Here is a 23,149-nt window from a genome sequence, read left to right as displayed (position 1 = left end):
TCCTGTCTTTGGTCTGTGTTGCGTTCATAAATCTCAGCTACCATATCGGTATCAGCCGATATATGTATATTTTTAATGTTACTGTTATCGGCCCAATAACAAAATTGGGCTGATATATTAAAGCCGACAAATAATGGATTATTTCCTTCAGTTGACACACTTCAGTTCAACATGATGGTTTTGAATTGCTTGAAATATGATTGAAATCACTTCAAAAAAGGAAAATACGGTTAAGTGCAACACGTCCAGCACAAATCTGTTATATAGACAACCTAAAATGAAATGAGAACATTATAATTGTGTGCTTGGGAAATGGATTTTAATGTTTGTTTTTGTAATCAGACCCTCAAAAATTATTTAAAAAAAAATTTGGATTTAGATTTATCGGTTTTCAGATATAAAGAATTATCTGTAATCGGTATTGGCCAAAATGTTCATTTCGGTGCATCCCTAGTCTCTCAGCTGAAAGAAAAAAACAATCGTACGTATGCGTCCATAGTTTTGGATGTTCGGTAAGTTCCGTTGCAAAATATACATTATAAAAGCAATATTTGCATCTTTAAGTTCGATCTTAAAAATAACAACGCCAAGCGAATCAGGGCAAAATGTATAATTTTCTTTTTTGGTCCGAGAATCGAACTACAAGTTTGAACACACCCTTAGTCACACCAAACTTGATGCGAACAGGCCCGTACGGTGGCATTATGATAACAAAGGCAAGTTTGCTTAGTAGTTACCTATTCTAGTGTTGCATTCTGATTTAGATAAATCAGCTAAAATACAAATGAGCATTGAGAAATTTGGGTTCATTTGCTTCTTATTTTTTGCACTTCATCTGCTCTGCGTGTTTTTTTCCCCAATGAAATGATTTTAAATCCATTCCTTACAGACTTTCAAACATGGACAGGGATGATAGCAAGACATGTAGTCAAAGCTTCAGAATTATCTATTGTGGGCTTTCCAATCACTACAAATACTAACCAAATTACTTAAAACTCTATTCCTTAATTTACCTGACATTTATATAACAGATATATTCATGCTTTGTGAACGTTCCCTTACCAGCAATGTTACTGTCCAGCTCGTCCGGCTGCAGGCTGGTGACGCTGGAGTTTTCCACGCGGAGCTGCAAGTCGTTCAGCTTCTCGCGGAGTTGCTCGATGTCACTTTCTTTGCTGTCCAGTTGCATCTGCAGCTCATTGCGATACGTGCACTCCTCAGCCCATTGCTGCAAATACACACATCATCATTATTATGCTGATTTTCATGCTGATTATCATGCTGATGTGGCTTCCTGGAGTGTGCAGTCATGAAACTTAATACATTTTCATGAGGCAATCCTTCACTAGAACAGTCTTGTTGAAACTGATTTAGAGAATCATCAGATTCCACTGATATTGGCATCAGTCTTGTCCCTGTGAAAACGATTAAACATGAACTTGCCGCTTGCATCTCGTTGAGCTCCTTCTGGTTCTTGATGGCCATGTGGTTGAACTTCTCCTTCTCCTGGTTCAGCTCCAGCTGCAGTTTGCGATTCTCCTTCTCTTTCTTGCGCAGGTCAGTGGTGCTGCCTCTCTTCTTCTGGTCCAACTTCATGTCCTTCCGGTTCATAATCTCAGCCAGTTTATTCACCGCCTGCAGGGACATGATGAGGCGTCAAAGTTAAGAGCAAAAGATTCTTTTCCTTTCAGACATGTCATATAAACTGCCTACACAGACAGAAACCTAACTAAAATGGATCTTCATAATTGAATGATAAGGAACGCTCTTTATAGGCACCACATAAATAGAGACAAAGCACATAACTGATTTTGATGTTAATATTAGGGCTGTCGATTTAATGCTTTACTTTGATGAATTAGTTATGGAGGAAAAATAACGCATTTAGCGCAGCAGCTCAGCAGCCCAGAGCTATGAAGGTCATCTTAGATTTCATCCAGTTGATTGATGATAAAAAAAAAAATTTTGGGGTGAACTATACCTTTACTGTTTTTTTTTTATTATACACATTCTGTCGACTTTCACACATTCAGATCTATAGTGATGACAACATTGGCTTTTTCACTATTAGAACATACATTATTTAAATACAAAGTTGCTGCATGGTGGTCATACCTGGATCTTCAGAGTTCTTTCTATATTAAGGATCTTCTCGTAGTTCACCTTTACTGAGTTTTCCACCTCCTCCTTCTCTGCTGCAAACTCTACAGGAAGACATTAGAAAAGTCGTGTTAATGCGTAACGATAAACTGTAGTTAACCACTTGGAATTAAGATTACCTTCTTCTTGAGCTCGGAGCCTTTTATCCAACTCGGTCTTCTCCTTACTGAGGATCTCCACGTCTTTGGTAAGGGTTTTAATGGATTCCTCCAGCTAAACGAAAATGCATTATACTCCAATTAAAAGCCACTAATATAACCACCAAGTTGACAATAAGGACAGAGTAAAATTGCAGGTGGCATATAGAGTTCTAATCCTGAAAATGTGCTGGAAGACAAGCGGACTATATCAATGAAATGGTCAGATTGAGAGAAGGATGCCTGTCCTTCGCTAATAACAGACCTGTGAGATGCTGGAGTCTTTCTCTGAGATCTCCAGTTTGTAACGTGACACAGCCTTCTTGTTCTCCTGAGAGAGTTCAAAATACTGTTCTTCCTGAAGCGCACGGGCCAACTGCTCCGACTCTGCTTTCGTCATGGTGAGGTCCAACTGAGCAGAGAGCGACTCCCTACAAAAAACATTTATGGAGGAGGAGTTCACAAGAACGTTCAACTGCATTTCGAAGTCACAAGACACTCTTTAGTTCCTTTAACATTTTTCTAAAAGCTACAAATTTATGAAGAGGACTTTTACTTCTCTGAGTACATGTCCTGGACTTTTTTGAGAGCGTCTTGAGTTTGTCGATTCCTCTCCTCTATCTCCTCCTTTAGCTCCTTCACCTGAGTTTTATAGAGTGTCTGAAAACAGGAAAAAATGGCTTGAGAATATATAAACAATGCTGATTTCCTCTCATGATATGACCACACACAAGAACATAACACCCTGACATGGCCGTAACTCATTAAGCTGGGCCTTATACCATGGCATTGTCGATTATTATTTGTTGATTGAAAATGTTAGGTAATTTGTATACAATTTCAAGTTCAATTTCTATATCACTTTGCCAAACTCCATCAATTTCTTCCTAAGCCAAGGCTAGTGCCAAGTTAATCAAAAGAGTGGCTTTAATCACTGCTTTGTTTATGGTTTGTATTTCTGCAGTCTTAGTTTTGGTTTCCCCTTTTGAATGATAAAAATAGACTATTGATGCCTGCTGATATAGACAGATATTTCCTTAAAATCAGGAGCAGAAACCATGTGATAGTTGAGAGTCACCTTTAGTCGTTTTACTGTGTTCAAGCGCAGCTTTTTGACCGAGACGCATACGACAAGAGGCGACAACAGTCAGCTTTTATCATTGCTAGTTCTTTGACGTCGGCTTGGTCTGGCTTTAGTCTAGTTACTGACACATTTGTTAATCTCAAGAAAATTGGTTACTAGCTAGGCTTCCATCAATGTATTTTCATGCTCATTTTGTGACATTGCATAAAAACACACACACATAAAAAAAAAATTTGTTTGTGGTGGATGTTTTTTTTGTGCATAAGATATTATGGAAACACATCAAAAAAGATCATGCGACTTCGCCTAAACAAGTCCTGTGACTGAATGATTTGCTCAGAGAAGACATTATATAATACAAGCATCTGCCTCTGTTGTGAATTGTGTTGGTTTGTCTGCTTGCACAAAGCTCAAGTCCTTTATTACATTAAAAAAAGAAGCCACGGTAGCTTCTCCTGTATCTACAATTTCCATTGATATACTGAAGCATTTCTCTTGTACATACTAACGGAAATGTAGCTTTCTTTGCAATCAGTTTTTTCAAGATTTAAATTTTTTTTTTTACATAAATTGAATTCGCAACTTGAATGGAAACCTGGCACATATGAAACATACCTTGAACCCAGCAAGTTTTATGGGACTTCATATGCGGAAAAGGTAACAAAAGCATTGCTAAAGTTGAGAGTCATGGTTAAATTGTTTCTTTTTTTTTTTAATGTGATATCAGGATTAGGAAGTATTTTACCTCTGTGAGGCAAGAACTGCCAACGACACAAGTGAATAATGTAATGAGCAAGATGATGATCACACACGAGGAACGATCACTCAAAGCGCTCATTAAGGAAAAGGAAACATGAAAAATGTTCAGCAGTCTGTGATACTCACTGAGAAATACTGTTCAGCCTCCAGCTGGTCCTGAAGTTCCCTCATCTGACCCTCATTTCCTCTGTACTGCCTGAGGAAACACACGCTTCCATCAATCACAGTCACTTCACAAACGGTATTTATCCAAACTCCACAGCTCAAGCAAGTGGAAATGAGTGTAAACCTGGCAGGTCCACCCACTAGGTCTTTTGACACATTAGGGCAAGTTGTCTAAGTCATTTGAGAGATAAACCAAGTCATTATATTCTGATAAAAGATTACAGTTTTTTTTTTCTTGGAATAATGTAAAATGATGATTAACTCACAATAAGGTCAGGAACCTACGGAAGCTTGTTTCCGCCAAGCAATGTCTTTTTGACTCACAATTCTGACTTATTTTCTTAGAACTGCGTGATATAAACTCGCAATCCTGACTTTTTTGCTCCAATATAAATTTCCTCTGGAAGCTTGTTTCTGCCACAGAAAAGATAATTGCACTGACAAAATCTCGCAATGCGAGAAATAAAGTCAGAATTGAGAGATAAAAAGTCGCTATTCTCTTTTACATGTTTTTATTCCGTGGCAGAGACAAGCTTTCATAGGAGTCTGTTTAATATAAATCGGTTAATGATTTTATGCAGACTTTAAGGTACGAAACAATCCGACAGAGGGGAAGTTAAAAGATTAACTGGCAGTGGATCTTGACCAGACGGAGGTCAATTCTTAATCCACCCGTGTAAATACTGGCAGCCAATAGTTTTGGCCAGATTTAAACATAATCTGCAATAATAGCCTTTTCTACGACAGAAAAGCCTTCTAAATATTCAGTAATGTAATAGCTGTTGCCAGTAAAGCATTTATGGACAGAACAGTAACAATTAGGGTCCAACATGACCAATAGAAATGCTTGTACTAAAAAAAAAAAAAATTCAGAAATAAATAAGTTAAAAGGATGGTTCACCCAAAATGTTTAATTCTGTCAGAATTTGCGCACCTTCATGTCATTCAAACCCATAAGACTTTGGTTAATCTTCGATACATAAATTAAGATACTTTAAATGAATGAGAGGTTTCTGTCCCTTCATTTAAAGTCCAGGTAATCAAAACTTAGAAGACCCAAAAAGATCATGAAGGCACCATAAAAAGAATCCATATTAATTGAACGGTTTAATCCAAGTCTTGTGAAGAGATATGATTGGTTGCATAATTTTGAAGGGATGCACTGATATGAAAATTTTGGCCGATACCGATTACTGATAATGCTTTATATTTGAAAGCCGGGAACCGATATATTGGCCGATATATTATATAAATGAAAATATATCGTCCGATACCGATACGGTGACCGATACCGTGCATCTCTATATAATGAACAGAATAATTTAGGCTTTTATTTATATCATTTGGACCCTGTTTAGAAACTAGATCATTTTACTATTGCTGGCTAATAGTTCCAAAGAACATGAGTTTTGTGTCTTTTATTTAAAAAAGGTAGATATGTACATATATATTCATGACCCTTTGAGGGCAGGAGAGAGCAAAAGAACCTACTTGGTGAGCTGTGCCAACTGGAACTCAACAGAGCGTTTGTTCTCGAGGGCCGCGTTGATCTCCTGTTTGAGTTGCTTCTCCGATCCTTTCAGGCGTTCAGCCTCCATCGTCCAGCTTTTCAGCTCGTTTTGGGCCTGCGAACGCTTCCCAGACTCATGCTCCAACTGCACCCGCAGCTCCTTGACCTGGTGGGGTGAGAGAAGACGCAAGATGCTGAATTCATAACACCTTTAACAGTTTGTAATCTTTTCAAGGCAAGCTGTTTGCTGGGCTGACACTCACCTCGTCCTCCAGCCTCTCCTTCTGCTTCATCAGCTGCTCCATCTTCTGCACAGACTGTTTGAGGTCGAACTCCAGCATGGAGCACTGCTTCTCCACCTCCACCACCCTGCTCTCCGCTCGCATCCGCAGAGTGGTCTCCTCCGACACCTTCTGCTCCACCGCTGACAGAGAAACAGAAAGAGAAAGACTGAACACCATGGACAAGAGCAGTCGATCGATATATTGGTAGATATTTGGCATTTCAAAATTTTGACAAATATGCAATTCATCGTATCACTGTTAATTGTATCAGGCATAGTATCATAAAGAGTCTGACTTATGAACGTTTTGTGAATAAAATGTATTTTGTCCCTGGACATGCATGAGAGAGCAACTTTAATTGTAGATTTTTTGCTCATCAGCCACTGTGGCTAGTGGTTTTCCAAAGTTACTAGCCACTCAGTATTTTCACTGCATTGATACAAAGGGGAAAACGGCTTCATAGATATTTTTAATATTATCTCATAATTTGGCAGCAGGTTTATTAGGCTGCTGTCACTTTAAGACCTGACACACGGATCCATTATACTGTTACACATCCGATTTCTTTCTCAACTGTTTACGTTCAGTAAAAACATAACTATGTTTATGTGAATACTCACCAAGACCAGCATTTTTACATTTTGTTTGACTGTTTAAGCGCAATAAGCAGCAAAAAGAAGTCAATTTAGGTAATGTGAGGCGGCTTTATGTGCGCGCACTTTGGGTTTGAGCACAAAATCTGCAGGAATGAGTTAAATTATGCGCAATAAACGCAATCCCACACCGAAATTCCAGCCCTGTAACACCAACAATATTCATCCGGAGCAAATGAAACGAGTGAGTGAGGGGGTGGTGTCCGGGCATGCAGCTAAACAAGACGCCGTGCAGCTCTGGACACGCAGTAAGATGGCATTGGTGCGTCTTGCACACACACATACCGTGCATAGCAGCTGACTTGGCTTCCTCGATAGACTCATATTTGTCTGTGAGTTGAGCCTTCGTGATGCGGTGCTCGGTCAATTCCTGGTCTAGCCGCTGCTGGAGAGTCTTCAGCTTGTAGTTTAGGTCAATTTCCAGACTGTTCTTCTCCTGAGGACACAGAGAACATAGAAACACCGGTTACACAAAACACAGTTACTTCACACAGAAGTATACATAAAATGTATGTCGGTGGATTTTTCTTCAAGTAAACACTTTCAGTTATCCTTGAGTGAGACTATGGCATGAGACTATATCTTCAAAACGGTTTATCTCGGAGCAATTCTAAGTGTAACTGTAAACCAGTCTCATTCTACTGTGTGTAAAATGGTTATACATTTGAAACAGACTTTTTAATGGTGAGACAGTTGCAAACACTGAGAAATGTTAAATCCTAACGTTGCTGCCTAGGTTTCCATTCTAAGTGCATTGCTGAAAATGACTAGTTCAGTCATGAAACGGTAAGGCGCAGGCTGATAGGTCCTTTACATACAATCTGCAAGCAATCACATGGTTTACTACATGGTACAAGCTGATTGGCCTCTGCTGTATTGCAGTCAATGAGCTTGTTCAACATTTGAATAGTCTGGTTCAGTGTTTGCTGTAAGCCGGTCTATCAGAGTTTCTGAGACCCTCCATCTCCCCCAGCTCCGCTTGTTTAGACCAGCTATGGGATTTAAAGTATGCCTATTTATGTAGCAGCAGCAGCATCATGTCTTACATGCTCACAGCAGATTGTCTGTGTGTGTATTGGCAGTGCAAGTCTCCATATTTGCTCTGCGGCAGCAATAATAGCAGCAGCATGAGTAGCAGTCATGTCACTGTCACTAAAATTCTAAGACTATCCAGAGAAATACCATGAGAAGTTATATATAGCCAAATCAGCTTAAATGTCAGAAAGTCTTGAATTTCCCAACTCAAAGTCTATTACCAAAATAGTGCTGACTGACCAACAAACCATGTCAAGAGGATGGTTAAACACAAAATTAAGTCTATTTTAGGACCATTATTTTGTTAACATTACATTTACTTTGCTACACTGTCAGAAAAATTTGAAAAAAATTTAGCTTCAGGCATAAAAGAGCTTGCCACTGGAGCTGTACCCTTATAAGGACAATTTTATATCTACCCTTAAAATTGATAATGTAATGTATGGAAAGTAAATCAAAATAGTCGCAATGAAAAAAATATCTTAATAGCCTCTAATAGACTGCAATTATTATGTAAAATATATTTAAAATTTGCATTTAAAAATGTTTTTATTCATTTTAAAATAATATAAAAACGGCAAACCTTCTCAAGAACGTTACATCTGTCTTGGACTTGTTTCCTCTCCAGCTCCGCTTTAGACCAACTCTGCTTCAAGTTCTTGTTGTCCTCCTGTAGACCAGTGATCCGAGCTTCAAAGAGACAAAGAACAGACTTAGATCCCACTGGATTATCACAATAGTTGCAAAGGGAATGTTTTGAAATTTTAAAATGAATATTATCTACACTATTTGCACACCATAGAAAATGTTTTTATTAATAAAGAATTCAGACCTTTACTTTTTCACATTGTTTCGTTGCAGCCTTTTGCTAAAATGCAAATTTTATCAAATTGATTTGTGATAACTTTGTAAATGTATTAAAACGAAAAAATTGAAATATCACACCGACATAAGTATTTAGATCCTTTGCTATGACGTTTGAAATTTAGCTCAGGTGCATCCAATTTCTCTTTGAGATGTTTCTACATGTTGATTGGAATAAATCTGTGGAAAATTCAATTAGTCGATTTGTGTGGAATGCATCAATTCGTCGCGCTGTTCATGTTCCCCAATGATGCATGCTGAAAATCAGCCGTTATTACAAAAAATATCTGGCCCGATCTAAAGTGTAAGTGGAAATGTTTTAAACAGAGGCCGAATAAAATAGTGCTCAGCACACTCTATAAAACTGAAATGGCACAGGCCTACCGAAGCAGCACAACTTCTATGCAAGAGAATCTGAAAAGAAAGAAAACACCCCAGGGTTCTCCTACCTCAAAACAACGAGACTGCAGCGTAAGGATTTGGACTATTACAGTGAAGTTTTTACACAGTACTAGAATACTGATGTCATTTGTCAGTACCATATATAGTGCTTAATACGGCTGCGTTCATCCAGCACTCTGTGTTTACGAGCTGCCGTGGGTGCGAGGCGTACTGTCTGCAACCAGTTACAGATCTTAACGTTGTTGGTTATTTAAAATACCTAATGGATGAACTCACGCCTCAATTGGACTCATTTATTTAAGTACGCACCGTCAATCGTGGTAAAATTGACCACGCCATGTTTGATACTGTCGCCGTGGTTACCGCTGTGGTTAGTTAGAATGTGGTTGTGGCTTCAGCTGTTTGATCATGCAGCTGAATGAACATATTCAAGCAGGCACTTTAGATTATTCGATTAAAATAAAAAATAAAAAACTCTTAAAACTACATTCTGTGACACAACAACAGTGGTATTTGTAAAATGATGGTGTTTGCTCGTCTGCCATGACACTCGCTGTGAGAGAAATGCTGCAAGTGGAGAGAATGCTACAAACAGTGATACGGTTCCCGTGGTGATACTGAATTTTTTCTGTAATTAATTGTGATATCGCACATTCAGGTTTTTAATGTATTTTTATATTGTAATATACAGTGCACCAAAATGGATTCAATTCATTATTTTCCTCAGTATTATACAAACAATACCCCATAATGACAATGTGAAAGAAGTTTGTTTGAAATCTTTGCAAATTTATAAAAAAAATAAAAAAAATAAAAATAAAATACTTTGCTCAATACTTTGTTGAAGCACCTTTGATACAAATTGCAGCCTCAAGTCTTTTTGAGTATGATGCTACAAGTCTGGTACACCTATTTTTGGGCAGTTTCTTCCATTCGTCTTTGAAAGTGAAAGTGACACGTTACGGCCAAGTATGGTACGGCCATACTTGGAATTTGACCTCTGCATTTAACCCATCCAAGTTAATGCACACACATTAGGAGCAGAGTAGTGAGTAGTTAACACACACACTGCAAACGTGGATACACACACCCAGAGCAGCGGGCAGCCTTTGTGTGGCGCCCGGGGAGCGATTAGGGGTTAGGTGCCTTGCTCAAGGGCACCTCAGTCATTTCCCACCGGTTCTGGAATCGAACCAGCAACCTTTGGGTTACCAGTCCAACTCCCTAACCACTAGGCCATGACTGCCCAGAACCTCAGAACCTTGCAGAACCTCTCAAGCTCCATCAGGTTGGATGGGGAGCGTTGGTGGACAGCCATTTTCAGATCTCTCCAGAGATGTTCAATCGGGCTCAAGTCTGGGCTCTGGCTGGGCCACTCAAGGACATTCACAGAGTTGTCCCGTTGCCCCTCCTTTGTTTTCTTGGCTGTGTGCTTAGGGTCGTTGTTGGAAGATGAACCGTTGCCCCAGTCTGAGGTCCAGAGCAGGTTTTCATCAAGGATGTCTCTGTACATTGCTGCATTCATCTTTCCCTCGATCCTGACTAGTCTCCCAGTTCCTGCCGCTCAAAAACATCCTACAGCATGATGCTGCCACCACCATGCTTCACTGTAGGGATGGTATTGGCTAGGTGATGAGCGGTGCCTGGTTTCCTCCAGACATGACGCTTGCCATTCAGGTCAAATAGTTCTATCTTTGTTTCATCAGACCAGAGAATTTTGTTTCTCATGGTCTGAGAGTCCTTCAAGAGTCTTTTGGTAAACTCCAGGCGGGCTGTCATGTGCCTTTTACCGAGGAGTGGCTTCCGTCTGGCCACTCTACCATACAGGCCTGATTGGTGGAGAGCTGCAGAGATGGTTGTTCTTCTGGAAGGTTCTTCTCTCTCCACAGAGAAACACTGGAGCTTGGTCAGAGTGACCATCAGGTTCTTGGTCTCCTCCCTGACCAAGGCCCTTCTCCCTCGAAAGTGGCCAGCTCTAAGAAGAGTCCTGGTGGTTCCTTCAATTGGGACCTTCAATGCTGCAGACATTTTTCTGCACCCATACCCAGATCTGTGCCTCGATGCAATCCTGTCTCGGAGGTCTACAGACAATTCTTTGGACTTCATGGCTTGGTTTGTGCTCAGACATGCATTGTTAACTGTGGGACCTTATATAGACAGGTGTGTGCCTTTCCAAATCATGTCCATTCAACTGAATTTACCACAGGTATCTCAGGGATGATCAGTGGAAACATGATGCACCTGAGCTCAATTTTAAATGTCATGGCAAAGGCTGTGAATACTTACGTACATGTGATTTTTTTGCAAAGATTTCAAACAAACTTCTTTCACGTTGTCATTATGGGGTATTGTTTGTAGAATTGTGAGGAAAATAATGAATTGAATCCATTTTGGAATAAGGCTGTAACATAAGAAATTGTGGAAAAAGTGAAGCGCTGTGAATACCTTCCGGATGCACTGTATACACAATGTATATATTGTGTTAATATAATCTGCCTGTGTCCTCATCTGTGGTCTATGTTGATGGAGTCAAATGGGGGAAAGTGTGAGCCGCTCTCACCTTGCAGTTCTCTGATCTCCTCTGAGCCCTGGCTGCAGGAGCGTCTCTCGGTGTCCAGTGTGGTCTGCAGTTGCAGAAGCTCTTTCTCCAGCTGCTGTTTGACACTCTCTGCAGCGCGACTCTTCTCCTGCAGCTCACGGTTCACTCCCTCCAGCTGGCTCATGGACTTCCCCATCTCCGTGTGGCTCTTCCTCAAACGCACCACCGTGTCTGACTCAGCCCGCAGGAGGTCGTTGGCTTCCCCCAGCTGTGTGAGATGATGTTTCTTAATTATCATGTGGTGTAAACACCTTTCGAAGAACCCCAGAGCCACACTTGTTGGATGATTTTTTGAGGAAATCATCCCACAAATGGCTTCCAAAACAATTACACAATTTCGATACCATAGCAAAAGCTATTGGAACACTTTACCTTCCTATTTATATGAACTAAATATATGAAAATAAAAATACATAAATTAAATACAATTAGAAAGTCAATTATCAATGCTAATATAATTATAAGTTAATAATACATTGAAGCATTAGCATGTAGCCTTCAAACATTGCTTTAAAAAGAACATTGTCAGTAATAGAAGAAAGTCAACTGTAAAGGCTTGAAGCTACTTAATGTCTTTGTTTTCTTTTTCTTGTCAGTGTTGCGGCAACAGGATTATAAGTCTGCATTTACACGACAGAGATTTATCCAGACACTTTGACAGCAATCTTTATTGTCAATCGACGCTATTTGGGGAGCGGGGCTCAACGCTAAATATATTTTCTACTGCCATGGTGAGGCCATTGGTTCCCAGTTTTACTTGCCCTAACAACATATTCACTGGCCCAACCCCCCAAAAAACAGGAGGGTTATTAAAACCAAAAACAGTTATTGTTAAAAGTTATATATTTATATTAATATATTTAAACTTGAGAAGTGTTCTTGATAAGCTTACTTGGTTCTGTAGCTGGGCGATCTTGTCATTGTTTTGACTCATTTTCCTCAAGTCTTCCAGTTGCTCCTTCAAAGTAGACACTAGAGAAAAGGAAATTGGATTTAATACGGGGCGGGGGAATGCTTCATCTTTCCTTATAACATGTTAACAGAGCAATGAAATGTGTATTATACGAACCTATATGGTGCTTGGGTGAATTATATTCATTTTAAGGCTATTGTCCTGTTTCCATTAGCTAATTTACAGACTGTCATAGTCAAAGATCAGACATATAAACTGCTCTTTGCTGGATGTGGTTTTCCACAGAACATTTAATGAACTGCAGTGCTCAACTCAAAAGCCATTTTAAGGCTGAGCAGTATGAGTGAATATGCCATGAAAATGTAGACATTTTTCCAATGATAGAGGTTCTGCCATGGGCGTAAACTCCAGAAAGCAGGGTTAATGTACCTTCACTAAACCCAAAGCTCTCAAGTCAATTCACATTTATTTTTATAGCACTTTATACAATTCAGATTGCTTCAAAAGCAGCTTCACAGTAATAAAAAGGAAAATAACACTGTTAATGAAGCAAAATTTGTCAATTTTGAAACAACTTAAATTTCAGCTGAACAGCTCTACAGAAGAAAACATGGTTGCGAGTTCAAGATCAGTGAGTTCATGATGAAAACCCTAAGCAGTACGGTCTCCTGAAGACAGGAGGATGCAAGGACTTTAGTGCGGTGCTGTTTCAAAATGTCACTCCCCATAAAACGTTCACTCCCCTGCTTCTGATTGGTTTCAGTGGGGCTGCGGCCTGCCGGCCCCTATCTCTAAAGCCCACACCTAATCCTCACCCTCATAGGAAGAAGCAGAAGAGTCATAGGCCTTTTATCAAGTACAGAGAATGCATTAAAGTGCCAAGATGTGTTCTTGATATGGAGAATGCATCGAGTGCAGACTTGAGAGAATAGAACCCAAAACACCAGAAATCAGCACAGGTGGACGATGTGCCTGTAAGCTTTAAACTTCTCGTTCTCACTCAAGAGATTTCCGCTGAAAGCTCGCAAATACCCGACGGCAATTTTAATGTCTACACAAATACTCATGTACAATAAAATATCCAATAATAACCATAAGATAAATAAGTAAATATTTTATTAGGTTATGACATCTGTGATGTTATGTTTTATTTATTGTGCATAGGATGGTACTGTCCCACTGCCTAAAATGTGCTGAACGATCCTCGTGTCCTTCCGAGTTCGTTCTTTCAAGGTAGCTGGGCAAGACCAGTCTTCGAAGGGCGCAAGTCCGTTCTTTACATTGAGAAACTTATCTTGGAAACTATGATCACCTTCACTGTATACATATTTATAACAAAATGAAATATAATATAAAACACAACCTTGCCTCTTTTGGGTTTTATTTTTAAACTATTAAACCTATGAATCCTAGCAAAAACACATCCAGGGATTTGAACTGTATTTGGCTAGATGTGAACTTTGAATTGGAAAAGTACTCGGGCAGAGACTGATGAGGTTTCACAAGTTCACAAATATAGACAAGAATGCATATTGAGAAATGGATCAAGATCACCACAGAAAAAGGATGGTAAAAGAAGCGTGCCATACATTTACTAATTGTGCAATCATGTTTTTTCTTTTTCTTCTTTCACCATGTCATACTTTATTGACAATGTTTGATGTTTTGAAACAATTTTTTAATTTTTATTACTGTGAACAAGAATATATCTGTAGGGTTATAATATAAGTTTGAAGCTAAATAAATAATAAAACAAAACAATGACTGAATTTAAAAAAACAGTCTGTGCTTGCAAAGATAATATTGCTCTGTAAGTCTTTTTGTTATGTATAGCTGTTTTACTTCCACAGTTGTTATAATTTTTTTGTTTTATAGAAATACATTATAACATTTTGGGAATTGTATTTTTTTAAATGCAAATCCAAATGAATAAAAATTGTTTTATGTTGTTATATTAAACTCATTTTTTAAATTTGTTATATAAATGTATTATTGAGCGAAACCTGAAGCCTTATCAAAATTAGAATGAGACCTCCTCACCCTCATTCTCCAGATTTCTTCGTTTTTCAGCCTCCTGGTCAGCCTTCCTTTGATGTTCTGTTGCTCGGTGCTGGATCATGATCTTGTCTTTCTCCAGTAAAGACATGTTAGCCTCCACACTCTTCCTTAGGTTACTCTGAAACACGTCAAGACAACAGAATGACTAGAAACCGAGAATGAACATAATATAAAAGTTTCACCAGATATAAATAAATGTAACTTTAATTATCTATTGGAGCTTTGCATACAAAATGCACATCCTCTGTATTCATTTAGATACATGCTTTAGAGATTAAATCATTTCACTCACCTCCTCATCTAACTCTTTCATTATCTTGTCTAGCTTTGTATTGGATACCCTGAGGGGAAACGAATCAAAGAACAGATTTCAGAGGCCTGATTTTTTTATTTAACTTTAGGTTTGGATATAGGAATGGATATAGATGGATCTTCACATGGATGGCTGAGAGTTTGATTTGAGATTGAAGATGGTGATTTGGGATAGGTAGATGATGTATTGTGGCTGGATGGATGAAGTGTTTGATTTGTTTGGAAATGGTGTTCGGTTTTGGATGGGAGGATGGATGGATGAGGTGTTTAATTAGTTTTGGATAGATGGATGAGGAGTTTGGTTCTGGATGGATGGATGAGGTGTTTGGGAGGTTTTGAATGGTTGTGTCGTGTGGATGAGGTGTTAGATTGGTTTAGATGGACAGATGAATGGTTGGATAAGGTTATTTGGGTGGATGGGCAAGCAGACAGATAATCACCTGCACTTCTGCTCCATCTCGTCTCTCAGCTGCATCTCACTGTGAAGTTTTTCTTCTAGCTGATAAATTCTCTTCTGAAGATTCTCCAACTGAGAGATCAGAGAAACACAATCAATCATCCTCACAGTTTAAGACAAAGATTCACTATTATAGTGCTTTAAACAGAGACTTTAAATGAAAGAGTTTAGAGGTTCTTACTTGACTCTTATCTTCCTTTGTTGAGCTGCGTTTGTCACTCTTTATAGTTGATTCCCGAGGAAACCTGATAGGGAGTAAATAAGTAATCATTTTTTTCACACTTTTTCCAAACTAACACAAACACCTGGGATCTAAGCACTAACTGCCTGTACTCACTGGTTATTGCTGTAGTAGGTGAAACCCACAAACGGAAGCTGGTTGCCTACAAACGCTTTAGGAATGGGGAATGTCTCCTCCTCCCCTCGATCTTCCTCAATGTCGTCGAAGTTGCTTGTGTCTACGTCACTGCTTAACTCCGGCACCACTGGAGCAGCCGCTACATGCAACAATAAAGTAGTACATTTTAATGAGAACAAACAAAGAATGCTACAAATGAAAAAAGTAAAGTCTGATGAAAGGAAGGTACAATTTCAGTACAGTTGTTCTTGGTATATTTGTTTCTCTACTCAGAATCAGATGGACAGCATGCCCAAAATTACAGCAAAATTACAAAAAGAAAAAAATATAACAGTGCTAAAAACGGGTGAATACAATTCCAATGGAGTAAATGTGGCCAGGACACCGGGGTTACACCCCTACTCTTTTACGAGAAGTGCCATGGGATTTTTAATGACCACAGAGAGTCAGGACCTCGGTTTAATGTCTCATCTGAAGGACGGTGCTTGTTACAGTATAGTGTCCCGTCACTACACTGGGGTGTTACGACCCACACAGAGCACAGGGTGAGCACCCCCTACTGGCCTCACTAACACCTCTTTCAGCAGCAACCTGCTTTTCCCAGGAGTCTCCCATCCAGGTACTGACCCGGCTCAGCCCTGCTTAGCTTCAGTGGCCGACCAGTCTTGGGCTACAGGGTGATATGGCTGTGGCATTTGTGACTGTTCTGTTTATAACACTTCCTGCTGCCAGTTGGTGGTGCTATGACTGTGACTCACTCACAATAGTCACATCCATGAGACGAACCATCATTATATTGGTACAGAATATTTCACACACTCCAACAGGATTTCTTTTGTAATTTTGTCTGGCTCAGTTAGACAATTGTGGGTGGAGTTAGTGTAAATAGCCTCTGCCAACAAGCCAGGCTATTTGCACTTGGTGTGAATAGATACCGTTGAATCTTAATATAGAGAAGCACTCTAGACAATACGCAATGGATTCCACTACACACGTGTTTATATTTTCTAAAGGAAATGTGAGTGTTTGCCCTGGACTTATAATGCAGTTGCTTAAAGGTTCCCAGGGGGTTTTAGTGCATTGCTGTGTTGTTGCTAGGGTGTTTTGGGGGGTGGTTGCATTAAAACTCAAGTCTAAAGGAGCTCACCCCCAAACTTCAGTGATTTTTGTGGCCAGATTTACAAACAGCTTACTAACAGATTTACCAGCGCAAACCCTTTTTTGGCATTAAAAAACTACTGTCAGGATTTACTAAAGACAAAAATGAGTGCTGAAAAGGCACGGACAGGGTTATTTTTGTGGCTGACCTTATTGCATATGCATTTGTAAGAGTTTCTCTTTCAGATGCAAAATGTATGGATGGAGAGTATATAAATTAATGATGCAAGGTAATTTACTAAGGTCTGTGCTAGTCAATTCACTGATATTTGCACCATTATTTACCGCCCCAAAAATCATGTCTTAGGGTACGTTTACACGACAACGAAATGCTTAAAACAGAGACGTTTTTCCTTTGAGTTTTCCGCGTACATACGACACCATTGTCAAAACGATCCCCATTCACACGGATCTGCGAAAACGACTAAAAACGCTGTATTTGCTGCCAGGCCATTAGATGGTGATGAAACAATATAGACTGAACACGTAATACGCATGTGCAAGACGTCATCGTCTTCAGAGATTCACGTTTTTGTTGTTTACACTGAGACTGTTTTCAAAAACTTGCACTTTGAAGCCCGTTTTCAAAAGTTCGCGTTTCCAGGCACCCAAAACACTGTTGTCGTGTAAACGAACGACCAAAATGCATAAAAAGTTTGACGTTTATATTTGAAAATGGTGTCACGTAAAACAGCCCCTTAAACCAGATGCTAATTTGCGCTGCTCTTGGTAGATTGCACTGGCCAATATGGAAATGATCCATTAAATGTTCTTTAATTTGCGCGTCATCAGTAGATCACGCGCAGAACTTTCCACTCCCTTCAGCACTTTAATTGGATTGTGTTCCCACGCTAATTTGCCTTGTTTAGTAAATCTGGCCCTTGGTGTCTAGATCATGTCAAACTCTGCTCCTGTCCAGCAGAATGCATCTCCAACCAGCTCCAAAACACCTGCCTGGAAGTTCCTAGTAATCCAGAAAGCTGGTTCAGGTGTTTTTATTTAGGGCTGGAGTTGAACTCTACTGGACAGTGGCCCTAAAGGAACTGAGTTTGACACCCCTGGTCTAGATGGTTCATTTTTTTTATTTGATTGTATTGTGGATTTGAGTGCATTTGAAAAAGGAAACTCTCTCACTGCAGAGCTCAACTCAACCCTCATGTTCTTTCAACCTGTGTGCATTTCTTTTTCTGTGGAAAATGAAAGAAGATATTTTAAAATGTCTTAAAATTTGTTTTTGTTTTTTGGTCCATATAATTAAAGTCACTGTGGTCCAGTGTTGTTTTGGACCCCAGTGTCTTTCATACCATAGTATATACAGTAGATGGTTTCAAAGATAAATGACAAGAATCAAAAAGGTCAGAATTTTGAAAAGATGACTAAGCTGGCAGATCTGAGGTTCAGAAACTCAACTCACTCTCTCTGATGTTCTCCCATGCCCACTGGTCGTTCTTGAAAAAACCGTGTCGCTTGATTTCATCGACTCCATTGCGTCCTAACCGCACTTCCCTAGTGAGAGATGAGATGAGATGAGATTAGCACAGTGTATTTTGAGTTAACATGCTTTCGTTCAATCCCTCATATGCAACTGATCGGTGCTGAAAATACTTACTATATATTATTTGTAGTTTAAAAGTATTTTTTGTATGCAAACCTGTCGGTGAGGAAAGCACAAATGAGGTTTTTTGCATCCTTTGAGATGTCGCTGTCCTCGGGGAAGGTCAGGGCATTCTTGTGATTCATGATCTTGCTGTAGGTGCCCACCAGAGAGTCAGCATAGAATGGCGTGTCACCTGAGGATACATTGAACAACACATAACACTTATTCTTCTGAATGCTTCCTCTATCCCAAGCTTTGTTATCCCACCATCTGTTGGGAAATCTCGCATTCTTAGGACTGTGTCTTCGTCTTTTGAGTTTAGTTTCTAAGAATTTAACCTGGAGCCAAAATGAACGAACAGCTACTCTTGTGCTTCTGCCAAGACCTTCCCTCTTGATGTAGGGATCTATGCTCAGAAGTGTAGCTTTTAATAGACAACTTCTATGGTAATTTGCAACATGAGGGTTCTAAACAAAGCAGTTTGAAATGTGACGAGATGAAAAGACTGCGCCACAAAATAATACGAATAATAAGAGAACATGTCTTTCTAATGAGCTGTCCTTGCACAAACACTATGTACTCTGATTCACCAACAAATGGCTTATAACATGGTTATTTAATCAAATCACACAAGTTACCAGTTCATACATAAATCAAGAAAAGAACACTCCTTTTAAAATCACTTAAGCGGTTAATCACTTCTGCAAAATCTCTACACTACACAATTATTCTCTTGTTTTCATCGAGTTTGCACTTTATTGATTATAATGAGAGGTCGCTGAGCTCAAACTCGAATGAAACTGTTCTGAGCAGTGGGTTCTGAATAACTTAAACACCTCTGATTGGCCATTATGTTTAGGTGTTCAAAACCACAAGGTAAACATTAACCTTTAATGCTCTTCAAAGAGCAAACTCAAATATACACTGGAACTAAATACGAAAACTAAATTTAGTTAATGTTTGTGGGGCTGTGAAATGATTAATCGCGATTAATCACATCCAAAATAAAAGTTTGTTTACACATAATAAATGTGTGTGTACTGTGTATAATTATTTTGTATATATAAATACACACACATGCATGTATATATTTAAGAATATTTTTATTTATATATAAAATATTTCAATTTATATATAATACAATATATATACATGCAAATATTTCTTATATTTTTTTAATTAAATGTACACTATGTAACTTTTGACCTTCTAGCGGTTAAAAAGCAAAACTGCATGCATGTTGTGGAAGAATATTGTTTTGGTTGTGCTTTGGCTCTGCGGGACTGGACGGATGAATATGACCCTTCACGTTAGATACAGTTTTACAATGAACTCTGTTTGAGAGCTACATGTGGCACTTTATCTGTTCAATAAACCACCTTACTCACCACTAAAATACAATATCACATCTCGCCATCTACGAAAAGCCAAGCCAATGTTGATTCTCGTTTTATTACGAACTCTGTCGTGTTCTCTTTTAGCCAGCAGACTCTCCTCGTTTCGGCGTTTGTTAAAACGGGTGATTCCCCAAGAGCTTTCTCGCTCGTTGTGACAAGTAACCTCAGCCACACCAAACGCACGTCCAAGTAGCCGGAGCAACTACTCTCTATTGACGGATATGACGAGATGTATGTACGCAGTTTCCAACGAAAACCATCCCGACAGGTCTAAAATATAAATACTTATAACAGACTTACCATAGTCAGAGCCGCCTTAACCTAATGTTAGGCCCCGGGGCTGAGAGGTTTTGTAGGCCCCCCATCCCCTCGATTAATAGAGTCTCATTTTAAAAAAAGTGTAATAGGTAATCTACATCACATAATGCATTAGTTTCTTTCGAGACCTACAACAGTGAGTTTTTTTTTTTTATATTGTTTTTAATTTTAATATTGTTATTAACATATCACTGAGCACATAAACACAAGACACTTTATTTAACAACCACACACAGCAACTAAATTTCAACTTTATGCAAATGAGAAGCGATTTTCGCGAGCGACAACCAATAGGAAAGAAGCCTTTCAGTGGAGCTCAGCTCCCGTCACCGTCTCGAGTGCAGGAGAGACAGAAGAGTTCGAGGGCGATTTCACTGTTTTATATGATTTGACAGTAACTAACCACAAACATGGATATAATAAAATGATGCACGGAAAATAAACTATCGACAGTCTCAGTGAGTTTATTCTGGATTTAGTGCGTAAATCATTTTGTTTACAAATTAGACGCTTTGCAGTTGTTATATAGCCTACATGTTAAAGATTTTATTTTGGATGTGTTCATTGTGATTATATTGGCTGGGTTTATAAAGTTTATAAAATTGAAAGGATCATTGCTTGGTGCATTTGGAAACAAAGCTTGTCTATTTCTAAATGTAATCGCGTGCATCGCTGATGATTATACTGTCCGTGTGTTGAAAAAAACGTCGATTAAACACACTCGCAACAGACACCCCAAAGCGGAGACGTTAGCGGCACTGAGCGGACACGAACCGTAACGCCTCATTCGCGCCGCGGGACCTCTAGACGCGCATAAACGCGTCTTTGCATAGACTTAACATTGAAATCACTCGCGCCAGACGCTCTTTTCGCGTTTGGTGTGAACGCACCATAACAATAACATTAGAGCGACAGCACTACCAACGTCCACAAGCGACTAGCGACATACAGCGACAAAATCTGACAAGTTAAAACAATATGACCTTTTCAGCTCATCATAAACCTGAACATGGGAGGCCCCTGAACTTGGGAGGCCCCTGGGCTTCAGCCCAGGTAAGCCCGTGCATTAAGGCGGCCTTGACCATAGTGAATAAGGGTAAGACAAAAACACGTTTTGGGAGAAGGATTGATGATGTAATGACTTTAAATCCGGTTAATTTTGAACTAAAAATGGTGGACCTTTACATAGTGTACCTTTAAATAATAGAAACAAATTAATACAACGTCCTCAAGTTTAATTAATAAACATTTTAATATTAATAAACAGTGCTCAGCCACTTAATTCATAGACAAATATATTGGCCTATCTTTTTTCTGCATGTCATGTGCAAAAAACAAACAAAGGTGATGACATATGAAATGATGTGGTGACAATATTGAGATTTAGCATATAAATCCATGTATGGGAAACGGACTACCACTTTAATGCTCCCATGCAAATCAAACCAACTTTTCGTAAGAAAGGAATCATCTATAATACAGTGTAGTACAGTGTAGCCTGTTGTAAAACGCAAGCACATGACATTTACTACGCTGCTTGAATTTGTTCTGAATAACAAACATATTCACATAAGCTAAATTTGCTCCTGTGAATATTAATTATTTTACCTAAAGTGTTTTTCTGAGATTACCCACTGACTGCAAATCAATGGCACAGAAAGGTTGACTAACACTCATGAAAAATAAACATTCGCCTGATAACCTGTGGGCAAAAGCTGCAAATGCATGCAAGCTTTTTTGCAAATGCGAGACTGATGCTAAACTCACCAACGAGCATCTCATAGAGGAAGACTCCCACAGACCACCAGTCACACTCTCGGCCATAGTAGCCGTCTCCTCCCTGCGACTTCAGTACCTCTGGAGAAATATAGTCTGGAGTTCCTACTGCTGTGTCACATCGTACCATCCCATCCTGAGAGGAGGAAAACAACAGAATATAGTCTGCGGCAGAACTCAAACAACAGTGCTTTGTAGGAATGGTTCAGGATGTCATTCACCAACTGACTTGTTCATTTTTGAGGTTGAATAGCTTTAGATGTAGATATTTTTTAGATTATTGTTTTTTGATTTTAATCTTTTTTAGTAATGGTGTTTAAAGGTATAAGAGATTGTGTGGATTGCTGTAAACAACATTCACGTCTCTGTGAGACAGACAGCTGCCATTTCATCCAGTACAAAGGATAATTTACTTTTTTTTTTAAATGTTTATATACAGTTGTATTGATAACTATGATGGTGGGTTATATTTGGGTCATACCCAAGTAGAGAAGCTAAAGAAATGTCTAATTACATCATATGATGAATGACAATTATTCTTACTTCGTCTGTATGTCAAATGCAGATTCCTGAACACAGCGCCCCTGACTTTATAACTGTCTAGTTAAGTTATAAATGTGAATAGTTTTGTTTTCCCTGTAAGCAATTGTTGTATTTCAATTGTTAAATGTCTTAATTTCCATTGAACATCAAGTATGGGGTTATAATTGATGTCATTTTCCCAAATAAGATTCGTACACAGTTTAATTTGCAATATATCAGGTGAAATTTTATCATACAGTAAGAAGTGATGTCCGGCATAGGAAAATTAACATCTTCAAACTTTATTTAAATATTATAAAAAATTAGTTAAAGATATTTTTAAGCATATTGCATAGTTGTGCTTGTAGTCAACTGTTTAATTTGTGAGAACGCAATGAAACATGGCAAATTGTGCAGACAACATTTTTTGTCAGGCTGTCATACAAAGAAATGATGAACATGCAAACACAAGAGAGAATCAACAAAATATTAATAACTGATTATGTTGTAGTTAATGTATGTGTTTTCCTGCGAGGTTTTTGTTGTTCTATGCCGTCTTTTCTACTACATTATTAAAATCAAAAGTTGTAACTTGTAATATTATTTAATGGACTTGAGCTGACATGAACTA

General features: G+C 38.8%; 1 protein-coding gene across 4 annotated transcripts in view; it reads right to left on the bottom strand.

Annotated features, from left to right (window-relative positions):
- The window catches only part of rock1 (Rho-associated, coiled-coil containing protein kinase 1), an 82,572-nt gene that overhangs the window by 13,780 nt on the left and 45,643 nt on the right, over positions 1-23,149 (bottom strand). For all 4 annotated transcript variants that reach the window (XR_014206540.1, XR_014206541.1, XM_082171882.1 and 1 more), the window contains exons 7-27: positions 21,988-22,132; positions 18,560-18,698; positions 18,323-18,414; positions 15,730-15,889; positions 15,574-15,637; positions 15,376-15,464; positions 14,916-14,964; positions 14,606-14,741; positions 12,545-12,624; positions 11,614-11,860; positions 8,371-8,477; positions 7,038-7,188; positions 6,079-6,239; positions 5,797-5,981; positions 4,267-4,336; positions 2,854-2,957; positions 2,563-2,728; positions 2,280-2,373; positions 2,116-2,204; positions 1,444-1,635; positions 1,063-1,228 (exon numbers count right to left, since the gene is read on the bottom strand). Coding sequence is in view for 2 of the 4 variants with exons in the window: in XM_082171882.1 (XP_082028008.1) it covers positions 1,063-1,228; positions 1,444-1,635; positions 2,116-2,204; positions 2,280-2,373; positions 2,563-2,728; positions 2,854-2,957; positions 4,267-4,336; positions 5,797-5,981; positions 6,079-6,239; positions 7,038-7,188; positions 8,371-8,477; positions 11,614-11,860; positions 12,545-12,624; positions 14,606-14,741; positions 14,916-14,964; positions 15,376-15,464; positions 15,574-15,637; positions 15,730-15,889; positions 18,323-18,414; positions 18,560-18,698; positions 21,988-22,132 (2,686 nt within the window). In the remaining 2 variants the exon portion in view is untranslated. The remainder of the gene's footprint in view (positions 1-1,062; positions 1,229-1,443; positions 1,636-2,115; positions 2,205-2,279; positions 2,374-2,562; positions 2,729-2,853; positions 2,958-4,266; positions 4,337-5,796; positions 5,982-6,078; positions 6,240-7,037; positions 7,189-8,370; positions 8,478-11,613; positions 11,861-12,544; positions 12,625-14,605; positions 14,742-14,915; positions 14,965-15,375; positions 15,465-15,573; positions 15,638-15,729; positions 15,890-18,322; positions 18,415-18,559; positions 18,699-21,987; positions 22,133-23,149) is intronic.

The sequence above is a fragment of the Leuciscus leuciscus genome (assembly GCF_965113295.1).
Source record: "Leuciscus leuciscus genome assembly, chromosome: 6".
NCBI lineage: Eukaryota > Metazoa > Chordata > Actinopteri > Cypriniformes > Leuciscidae > Leuciscus > Leuciscus leuciscus.
Note: the sequence above shows the minus strand (reverse complement) of the source record. Positions and strands in the feature narration are given on the sequence as shown.